The sequence below is a fragment of the Macaca mulatta genome, chromosome 2 (genome assembly GCF_049350105.2).
Source record: "Macaca mulatta isolate MMU2019108-1 chromosome 2, T2T-MMU8v2.0, whole genome shotgun sequence".
In the NCBI taxonomy this organism is placed as follows: Eukaryota; Metazoa; Chordata; class Mammalia; order Primates; family Cercopithecidae; genus Macaca; species Macaca mulatta.
Genome location: NC_133407.1, coordinates 6,384,100 through 6,396,188, shown reverse-complemented (window position 1 = coordinate 6,396,188; position 12,089 = coordinate 6,384,100). Strand labels below are relative to the sequence as shown.

Below are 12,089 nucleotides of genomic sequence, written 5' to 3'. Positions count from 1 at the left end.
AAATGAAAGAAATAAAACAAATAAATATATTACCATAGACAAACCTCGCAACCATAATGTTGGGGATTAAAGTACATAAAACATATTTATGATAATGTTCTAACTTATAAAATATTTTAAAATATGCAAAACAATGTTATGAATTAAAATTTTTTATTAAATTGCATATATATGAGATATACAAAATTCCAGGGAGTTATTATAACTGGTAATGAAAGAAAGCAAGATTCCATCAGGGATATCACAACAAGGAGGTTAAACTATATCGATAATCGATATTTTTAATTAATTTTAAAAAAGCTAGTGGTAGGTATCCAGATAAACTTGTATTAATCCTTATATTTTGCACACCTAAATGATTTTAAAAACAATTGATTAAAAAGTGTGTGTGGTAGTTTATCTTAATAAAATATTAGTTTAAATCTGTGAGTTCAGAGAATTTTTTAAAGTACGTATTTGACACAATGCATGCCCTTTGGGGTGTGTGTGTGTATGTGTATTTGTGTGTGGTAGGCATAATGACATTATGCTAAGAGAGAGATATATATATATGCATGAAGGAAGGGACAAATGTACACGTGGGTGTAGATTTACACGAGCAGTTAACCCAGCATCAACAAAGCAAGCACTGTCAATCATTTTCCTAGAAAGAATGCAGGAAGGATTTGTCCTAGCTTGACCCCAAACCTGCACTTCCACACCCTTCTGTCTTTGCCCCATGATAAATGTCATGCATTTGCAAGATAGTTGGCTGGGTAAAGATAGCATTTTGTAGATTGAATATGGCTAATTGTCTTACTTAGGGATTGATTCTATCTTCATCAATTTATAATTTTTCAATTTTTTTTAAAGTTAGATGGATGGTGCTGACAGAGATGTTGATATATCATCACCATCTCCAGCCATCACATTTTATAGAAATAAAACCTGAGAACTAGTAGTATCTTGGAGTTAGTGCAGATAAGTGACACAACTAAGTGGTTCCCTGGTTCTTGCATCTATATTTGTAGCCTCACTAAATCGACATTTAATGACAGATGCAATAAATGAAAATACACGGAGAGAAAACTATCCTGATTCTTCTATACTGAGCTGAAAGCTTTAATCATTTAAAGAATGCTCTCACAAAAACACGCCACCAATGCAAACCAAAATAAGTCAATCAACAACCTAGCAAAAAATCTGAAAGCAAGAAAACTGAAATGAAATTCTTTATAATAAGATCTTTTATCTATTGTAAATTATATTCTACATGTGTGATATTAACTGAACAAAGAATAACTTAGAAAGGGTGGACAAGATCATTTTCATTCTTTAGGAATTTTAAATTTTTCCTCAAATATTTCTTAATAATTTAAAAGATATTTCACTATAAAATATCTAGCTTCCTATATTACTTTATGCAGCTTAGTAGATTATCAGCCTGATCACAAAATTACATCCATCAGAATCACAACTTGTTTGGACAGATATCAATGAGTATTTATTGTGTGCTCAACACTAAAGATCTAGCAATGAAGACAGACAAACATTAGGAAACAATATGGCACCATACATAATTTTAGAATGACACGAATTTGCCCTCAGGTATCTGTATATGATTATGCAAAATTTGAAAGATCTGAGAGCTATCAATCTTGCCTCTGAAGCTTGTATTTGAAATTTTTCTAGACTGCAAATTCATTTTGTCATACCTTGATGACTGCATTTAATTTTTGAACTTGTCAACTCTAAAGTTAGATCACTTAAAAACTATATCCAGAGAAATTATTATTAATCTTTGAATGCTCAGCATTTTTATTTCCCCCCCAAAAATTTAAATTCCATGTCAGGTCTATCAGTCTTCATTATCTTCTTACTGTTATATATATTTATTATATGTGCCATATGTAATCATGATATTTAAATATATTTTCCTTTTAAAATCAGCAATTTTGCCTTTAATATAAAATAACATATGTATGTTTTTTATATATATATATATAAAACACACACACGCACACATATATATACACACACATACATGTACTCAGTATTTACCTTAAGAGGTAATTTTTGTCTGTCGGAAATTGTGTTCTGAGAAATACATAACTTGTTTATTATTGAACTATAACTTGTTCATCTCTTGGTTCCGGGATTTAAATATCATCCCGTGTTGGAAGATGTGCTTGTATTGTTCCTAGGAGTGTTTATCATCATGCTGCCTACAAACACCGTGATGGGAGTATATTCTTGCCCACTGACCAAAGGAAATACCTTTAAGCCTCTTACCTTCTCTTACCTGCATAACCTCCCTCCTATACTGTGTCTTTGCTGCAGGAAATCATAGCAAGAAGGATAAAGGAAAAGACACCAGCTTACTAATAGTTAAATAGTTTGAAAGGCATAGTTTGGTAAGGCAGCTTAGCAATGCTTTAAGTATAAGATACACTGGGCCCTACATTTGATTTGTAATCAGATTGTAAGAAGCTGATGTTTCTTACTGTAGTCACTGTTTTCGTCCTTGGTCCCATCAATGGTGCCATCTGGGTGCATCTGCAGGAAATATCCCTGCTGGCTGAATAACCTTGTCACAATCCCTTTCAGCTGGGGTTCTGCAAAACAAAATAATTATTCAAATTTTTATTTGGCTTACACAAATGCACACTTACAAATTGTTAAAAACATCCTGTAAGTAAATACGTAAATGCCAATAGCTTAAATATTGAATTACGTATTTGGGAGTTGGGTATTTCAGTAGCATATCTATGCTTTTTATTCCATCTAGAGGTAGAGCTTTAACACTTTTAGCAATAAACTAAATGCAAATAAATAAAAGCAAATTATGATTAGGAAAATACCAAGACATGCTAAAAAGTGAATTATTTTCCTCCTTTGTACATCTGGTGTCTGACTGCAAGATTTCACCAACATTATAGTCTCATTCCAGAATTATTGTTTAGGCCAAATGCCTCTGTAATTTCTAAGTTTCTAGTAGTCATAACCAGGTTCATAAGACTTCTATTTCTGTAGTATATCAGCTTTCCATCAGAAGCTCCTGGGTTTTCAATTTGTGATCAAGTTCAGCCAGAAAGAATAGTTTGGATGAGAAGAACCACAGGCAACAGCAAAACTTCCATGGCCATGAGATGACACCGGGAAATATGTGGAAATGTAAATTTCACCTTCACTACATAGTTCTTCAGAGAGGAGCCTCAGTATTCCAAAGTTCATTTCTCCAGTACAAAAAAAAAAAAAAAAAAATCAAGTCATACATATTTCTCTAGGTATTTCAAACCAGAATTGCTCAACTTTTAAAAACCCTCTAAACACAAACACTTTCAAACTAACCTTTGTATAACACATTTGAATTTTTGTGCATCAGCTAATATAAATATTTAAAGCTTTCTCATTGCAGTGCTGGCTGCCAGCAACAATCTAATTTCCACCGCATCACCATTTTTGTCTCTATTGTTGAGCAAAAATGAATTATTCTAGGGCACTTATAGCCCTAATTATTTCATTAAAATGAGGAGAAAAAGAAAAATGCTGCTTCTAGAGATAAAAATTGAGGCAAAGATGGAAATCATATGATTGCTAAAGTAGCAACATGGTATCCTCAGAAGGACAATCACTGAATTTAAGCTAGTCAACTTCATCCTTCACCCATTTTTTCAACTAATCTTTACCAAGAATGCCTTTTTTCTGCCCAGCAATATGGTAGCCACTCTGTGTTACACTGAATGCATTTATTGATGTTTAGGTCTAAAAGAGAATTCTAGTTAAACATTCAATGTGATTAATTCTTTGAGAATTGGCCTACACCCTGTAACAAGCGTCTGTCGCTGGGACTTTTGCACATGTGACTTGATCACATTCACATTATTTGGGAATATGGGGCAATGTCTCTATCAACACGTCTTTTTCACAGCAGTCCTAAGAAGCAAAAGACATGTCAAAGAAATCGGGAATGAGGAAGCAGGCTGATGAGCAAAGAACTGAACTGGAAATTAGGCATTCTAATTAATAGGTAGATATTGTCTTTATGAGTTAAATAAATTCAATTTTTTAAATTTGTGAACTTCAATGTCCTCATCAATAAAAATCTTGAAGTTAAACTGAATGATTGTTTGTTCCTTCATATGAGTCTCTATTTACTTTGAGCACAGTAGAATCCTCTGCCTTGAATGCTGGCAGAAATAGAAGAATGGATTTGTCTTCAATGCACTTCCTCCATAGGCTCATCTATTCCCACAACTATGGACAAGTTGGGGAAACACATGGCCAGCTAACGCTGCAAACAACTCTCTCTTTTTTTCGAAAAAGAAATTATATTTTAAGTTCTAGGATACATGAGTGCAATGTGCAGGTTTGTTACATATGTATACATGTGCTTTGTTGGTTTGCTGCACCCGCTAATTCGTCATTTACATTAGGTATTTCTCCTAATGCTATCCCTCCCCACTCCCCCCACCCTAGACAGGCCCTGGTGTGTGATGTTCCCCTTCCTGTGTCCAAGTGTTCTCATTGCTCAATTCCCACCTATGAGTGAGAACATGAAGCGTTTGGTTTTCTGTCCTTGTGATAGTTGCTGCAAACAGCTCTCTGTGTGCCTCTGCCTTTGGCTGCCTGGCTGACACGCGGTTTCTGATGTGATAGATTTGAACCTCAAATGCTGTGTGGCCCCGAGCAACTCATCTAACTAACATTTGAGTTTCAAGTTTTTGTACCTATATAGTAAGATTTTTTAAAAGTGCTACTCTATAATCATTGCAAATTTAAAATGAATAATGACAAAGTACGAACTAGAAAACCCATAAAATATACATCCTAATTGAAGTCTACTGTTTCAACTATGAAAATCAAGGACACGGTATAAGGGAGGCAAAAGCAGCATTCTGAGAAAAGAATATGTCTCCAGCGTCTGCTTTAGTAAAATATCAACTGAGCTTGTAAAGCCACTAAAGCTAAAAGTACAGGATAGAAAATGATAGAAGGGAGGAAGAGGACAACTTTCTTACAATTCATACTTTATTTCTAATAAGCTTGATAAAGTCACTTTAAGAAGTCATTTTTTATTGGTAATGAGATGCATGGCAGTTTAGTCGTTAAAACCTGTAAATGATTGTTTGTTTTCTTCGCGCTCCTCTTTCTGTACCTGTAATTAAATACTTCTTTAGCCTTGGTGGAGCCATCCCCTGTTGGAGCCCTGGTAATTCAGGTTGGGAACTCCGGCTCAGGATAATGAGCATCAGACTCTGAGCACCCATCTCTGAGAGCAGTGCCAGAACAAGCCCAGAGTCTGCGTTTTAATTATCTTGTGATATGTGAAAATGAACATCCTATATTATAGAAGTTCCAAAGAAGACTTGATCATCTGTTGAAAAAAATACCCTGAACATATATAACATAGATGGGGCACAGAAAGCTGTGTAGCCTGACTGGCATCTTTTATGTCTATTACCATCTATCAAGTCTTACCAACCTTTCCAGATTCAGCTCAACATCACCTCCTCCATGAAGGCTCGACTATCATAAGTGAGGATCTCCTTTATAAGGGGGAAAGCCAGAACATGTTTTACTCTATTTTAAAGAAAGGAGGCACAAAATGAGACAACTTTTCAGCATATTCAGCATATCCAGCATCCTGGGTACATTCAACGAATGCACATTTATTCGTCAGACTATGCTTGGGACCCCAAGATATGAATAAAACCGTTGCTGTCCTCAGGGAGCACCCAGTCTAATGCATGAAACATATTTGTGTATAATACTAGTGTGGGAGAGTTGATAAACGAGGAAGTGAATCACAGTAATGTGATGTCACCAAGGAGCAAGTGACCAGTTCTGTCTGAAGGTTGGGATAAGATACTTCATCTGTCACTTGAAGAATGAGTAGGACTGCCGTAGGCAAGGAAACCAGAGGAAAGGCATTCCACACAAAACATGACAACTCTGGGCATGATGCAGCCTGGTACAGACAGAATAGAAAAAAGGGTTCTCAAATGCAGACATGCAAGTAAGTGCCTGTTCTCAACAAATGTTCATAACACAACAGTGACACTAAGACAAATAGGGTCAATGGAATAGGTTTTCTATGCACCTAATTTTTTTTCAGTTTATATGACTCCTTGATTTTAAAATTATGCTCTTCCATTACTATTTTTCTTTTTTTAATGAAATGATGGCTATATTATTAGATGGTAGGGGAGGAATGGTTGGTTTGTTCCCTTTTGTGCTCTAAAGTGGTGTGGCAAATACTGCAAGCATTTCACTGAAATCCATTTCCTCTTTTTTCTGGGCACCCAGCTAGACCATATGTCCTAGCCTCCCTTGCAGTTGGGTTTGGCAGATGAATGAGTGTCATATGGAATGTAAGTGGAAGTGATGTGTGCCATTTTCAGGCCAAGGTTTTTAAAAGCAAACATTCTCCTCCACATTCTCTTTTCCTTAACACTGGCCAGATTAAGATAACATAGCCCTGGGGGCTACAGAAGCAACAAAAGGGAAGAACGTTGGGTCCCTGAATAACAGGTAAAGAAAAGATGACAGCCATTGAAACACCTCCCTTGGGCAGTGAACTGAAGAAGAAATAAACTTCCATTGGCTGAGTGTAATGGGCTTTGAACCTCCTGCCAAAAAATACAATACGGAAAGGGAAGGAGACAGTAATATTATGGTGGAGAAACCTAACAAACAAAGCACTACCTCCGTCAGGTGATCAAGGTTAATATCATCAATTATAAAACATGCTGATAGTATGTACTCTTGAGATTATGTGATGAGAATAGCACTTTACCTCTGTGATCTTCCTCCAAAAAACCCACCTCAGTCTCATTATGAGAAAAAAAATTAGACAAATGCCAATTAAAGAATGTTCTACAAAATACTTGACCAATACTCCTCAAAATGGATTGTTCATAACACAAAGAAGGGATAAATGCTTGAGGTGAGAGATAACCTATTTGCCATGATGTGATTACTATGCATTGTATGTCTGCATCAAAATATCACGTGTACCCTACAAATATATACACCCACCATATACCCATGAAAGTTAAAAGTAAAAAATAAAAAAAAAAAACTATCAATGTCATTGAAGAAAACGAGTGTCTAGGAAAAAGTCATAGATAAAAGGAGTCTAAAAAGACATAACAACTAAATGTAATAGGGTATTCTGAATGAGATCCTAGAGCTGAAAAAGAACATTATGTAAAAATGAAGGAAATCTGAATAAAGTATGGATTTTAGTTAAAAATACTGTAATGATATAGATTCTTAATTGTGACAAATATTGTACATTAATGTAAGCTGTTACTATGGGAAATTGGATATAGGGTATATAGGAACTCTGTACTATCTTCACATCTCTATAAATTAAACAAATTCTGAAATAATAGGTTTATTAAAAATACTAAGTACAGCCAAAAAAGCAAGTAATACATGTTTTCCTCAAAGAGGCCGAGTGATAAAGAAGGTAAAGGATGGGACCTCGGGTTCAATACTGCTTCCCATCAGGATGACATGGCAATTTCAGCAGAAGGTTTGAATTCAGAGCCACTCAGAAAAGCTGACACATGCCAGAGCTATCTAGACGTTCCTGCCAGCTTGACAGTCCGTCTAGTGATACGGAGTATTTCCTAGGTACACGACGGAAACCCAGAACAGAGACAGAGCCAACGGGTCCCGGTCACACATCTCAGGATGAATATTCAATTACAGGAAATAGGATGAATTTTAGACGTGGAAAGGATCGACACTTTCCTTCATTAGCTTCAAAGGTAAAAAAAAAAAAAAAAAAAAAACTCTGGCTGGGAGAGACAGTGTGGATGAGTTCAGACAAGAACTCAGTTCCTATAAACGGAATGGACATCATCCCTTCCTTTCCAAAGAGCAAAATTCTTACCTTATTAAAACAGGGTTGGGGAGCAAGAAGGGAGAAGAGAGGAGAGAATAAGGAGGGGAGAGTATCTAGCTGTGCATCAGTTATTAAAGTATGGGTTGATAGAGAAGCAGTTATGGAAAACTGTGCAAGAAATATGTGTATATATAACCTTTGATACTAAAATCTTCTAGGGCCAGCGTACTCACCTATACCCAAACTTCAGAGAAAGATTCTACATATAAACTCCAATCTAAAATGAAAACTATTATAATACTAAGGAAAATCATGTAATGGAGGCCATATCTAGAGAATTAATAGTACTTTTAATAACAATGGCCATATTTTGAACCCATCTCCTTCGTGGCCGGTATGCTTCTGATCATTTTACTATGGTTTTATTTATTATGCATAACAACTGGCTGTATGAGGTACTTTTTTTCTCTTTTTTCAGTTTTTTTGAGATTCCAGGAAGATGCATCACTTTTACCCAAAGTCACAGCCACTCTCTAGCACTGTTCAGTCACTTTAAAAAGAATACTGGCAAAACTGGAACATGCCCAGAGGAAAGGGAGCCAAATAAAGAGGGTATAAATGACTGTCGTAGGAAGAATGGCTGAATTAACAGTGGCTGTGCAGTCTAGAAAAGGGGGGATTTGGAGGAATGTGAGAGCCTAGAAAAGGGGGGATCTGGAGAGCTGTCTCCACATTCTTGAAAATCCAAAGAAATAAGAAGCAGCCAATTTGTTCTGAGTGGCTCCGCAGAGATAGACCTCGGGCCAATGGGTGAAAGTTACCAGGTATGCAGATAAAAAAGAACTCTCTGTTAATCGTATTCAAAGAGAGAACAGGTTGCCTAAGGAAAGAGTGAGTTTTCTATCACTCTTTCTGGATATAGCCAGAAAGAAGCAGGAAAACTACAGGTCAGAGCAGCTGTGAAGGACGTGGATGTCTCCAGAGGCTGAGACACTCTGAGTGAGAATGAAAGATCCTTTCTAACCCTGGTGTCCTGGAAAGCTTTGGGATAAGCCGGATGGTCCACTAAATACAATTTCACTTTTCTGTTTCCTTAGTTGGTGCGTAAGACAGGGAATTAAAAACAAGGTTTACCAGGCACCCAGAAAATGCAATCTTCTTTATAAATGTTAGACATGGATTGTGGAGTAGTTTGATGGGTTCTTTTAATCAGTCTCTTTGGGTTTACAAATGAGCCTTCTGTATTAACATTTAATGTTGTCCACTTGAAGGAACTGAGATTGAGAAGCTGTTAAACACGATTCTTGTCAAGTGCTTCCAGAGCATTACACTGATGCAGACTTCAAAATTAGATTATTAGGGTTAGAAAATGTTCGTAAGCAAATATATTTCTGACCAATCATGACTAAAGGGGATAGACTAGGGCATATTTACATACCATAAATCAAAGTCTCCGACAAATCAGAAATGAGCTACAGTAAGCATTTGAAAAGGGATAGAACTTACCTGGACTTCTGAACACACTGAAAAATTGCGACTCTACTGAGCTACGGGGATTCATTAAAAATATATGCTATTTCGTAAAGGAGAAGCAGGCCTCAGGCCCCTCATTCACTCGAGAGACTGCGTGAACAGACCTAGAGGAGCACCTTCCAGAAATGAAAGGATAAGGTTGAAGACGTGTCACTGTAGCCTGGCATAATCTGCTCTGTGGAGTAAAATGAGTCAGGTCCTGTCCGTCATCTTCAATCTCCCCATCGGCCAAATGAAGATGAGAGACACCATGAGCAGCTACCGACCCGAGGGCCATGAATCAACCCCAAAAGTGCTAATATTCCGAGAGGATTCTGTAACTAAGTGCATATCTATTTTTCTTTATCAACAGACACTAATGGCACATTTTTATTTTAAAAAAATGAATATTTATTAAGCAGCAGCCTTTGTGACAATTATTCTTCTGGGCAAAAGGGATAATCAGTGCATGCTAGTAAACCAACTCTCCCCCACCTCCCTCCCCTGCCAGAAAAACAAAGCAGAAAAGAAAATCCAAAACTAGACGTCCATGGGATGATTTCCACAGTGCAAATACTTCAACTATGACTGATTTAAAACTACTACTTGACATCACTGAACACAGACGTGAAGCTGGAAAGAGGTGAGCACCATCAGCTCAGCTCACCACTGAATATAACAGAGGTAAAAACATAAAGCGTGCATTCTAGTAGGAAGATGGAAAATAAACATATAAACAATAAAATATATAATAAAATGTTCATGTAAGTGCTATGATGAAAATTAAAGCAATAGAAAAGGATAGAGCATGCAAGGGATGGATGTGCTATTGTCCACAGAATGAATAGAAGATAACATCACAATGGCCTAAAGAAAGAGAGGAAGGAAACAATTAAGGATATCTAACAGAAATGCATTCCAGGAGCAGGGAGCAGCAAGTGTAAAGCAATCCTAATAATTGAAAAGATTAACAACCAACAGATTAGAGGCTCTCTGAAGATCCTTCCTCTATGCCAAGAGTTCACGAACTGTAGCCCTGTGGTTGCCAATTTGGTTAATAAAGTTTTATTAGAGCATGGCCATGCCCATTCACTCATGCATTGTCTCTGGCTGCTTTCAAGCTACAACAACAAAGGTGAGTAGTTGCAACAGACACCCTATACCCTGCAAAGACTGAAATCTTTACCAACAGACCCTTTAATGAGAAAGTCCGCCAGCCCTTTCTCTACTTGCTTTCTCTTGCTTCTGTAGATACCTCTGCCTGAAATGCACAACCCCTGCCTTCCTCCTCTGCCCAGGGGTCCTCCAGAGCCTTCTAAGCACTGCTTTCTTCCACAGGGTCTTCCCTGACACCCTGAGGCAAAATTAATCACTTCCTCTTCAGAGCTCCGTGTGCACAGGTTAGGAGAGCTGTGCACTATTTTAGAGGTGCTTGTTTACACCCCTGTCTCTGCTGCTGAACTACGAACTTCTCAGGGCAGAGACCTTATTCATCAACTGTATCCCAGCACCGAACACAGTGCCAGGCACAAGGGAGATGAGGAGCGTCTGTATGCTGAAGGAACGAAAGTAATAAAATATACCTGGCATTTTCCTTGGTCACCTGTGACTTTCAAAGGAGTTTCTCATTTGTGCAAAGAGCTAGCTGCTTATAGCCTTTTAATATAATGCCTCTGGCCTCTAGTGCGTTTCTTCCAATTTTGTCCTGCACACTGAACACAGTCTGACAAGCACAGCAGCCTCCCCGATAAACTGCACAGTCTCCAAAGCCCTGAGTTGCCTCCCATTTCAACGGGAATTGAATGACCTTGAGACAGGCAATCCTTAACCTTCATACTGTCTCAAAGCTAAATGGAAAGAAAAAACCCTGCAGTTTTGGAGTTTCCTCTTCACCAAAGCAGTCTGGGCTGCAGAAGACAGGAGACGGAGGGCAGGAAAACTGAGCTAAGATGTGAAATGCCAGTAGGGACAAGGTTTTTGTACCGAGTCAATTTTATTCCTCATAGCATTAGCCCCCTTCCTCCTAGATTCTTCTCTGTAATATGCTCATGAAAATTTAAAATAGCTCCAGCACCGTTTATTGACTTCCGATATGCACTAGGTGCTGGGTACAAAGATGAGTAAGATGCAATTCCTGCCTTGAAGGCACCCACGGCCTCATCAGGGAGACACATACACAACTAATCATTATTTCAGTGAACATGAAAAGTGCTGTCATAAATGAACAAACAAAATGCCATGGAATCACAGAATGGGGATGCTAATTTTACCTGGGATGGCAGGTTCTGGGACAAGAAGCAGTTGAAAAAAGCTTTAAAGATGAAGCACCATTTTATAGTTAGCCTAGAATAGGCAGGAGGATTTTGCTTTGAGCAGCACCAGCAGGAGCAAGGGCACAGACGGACACATGTGCTTAGCATGTGCAAGGACCATGCATGTAGATGGGTGTGGTCAGGGTGAAGGAAATACGGGGGTGCATGCAGGGGCTAGAGGCGACAGCAGAAAAGAAGCAGGGTCCAGTACACTTGAGGATCCTTAAGCAAAGCTAATAACAAGTTTTAGTTTATTCCTTAAATCAATGATCTCCAAACTTTTCTAATTATACATCTCTGTCAGTAAAATATTTTAAACCCACAGCCTCCATATATGTACATGTATAATTTATGCCACGTGTATGTGCCACTCTGTAAATTTTGTGTATGATATAAATCAAAATAGGAATTTTAAAATGGGATCAATG

General features: G+C 37.6%; 1 protein-coding gene across 4 annotated transcripts in view; it reads right to left on the bottom strand.

Annotated features, from left to right (window-relative positions):
* Positions 1-12,089, bottom strand: part of FGF12 (fibroblast growth factor 12) — a 587,755-nt gene that overhangs the window by 206,300 nt on the left and 369,366 nt on the right. For all 4 annotated transcript variants that reach the window (XM_015132497.3, XM_077990640.1, XM_077990639.1 and 1 more), the window contains 1 exon segment: positions 2,484-2,594. In XM_015132497.3, coding sequence (XP_014987983.2) covers positions 2,484-2,594 — 111 coding nt within the window.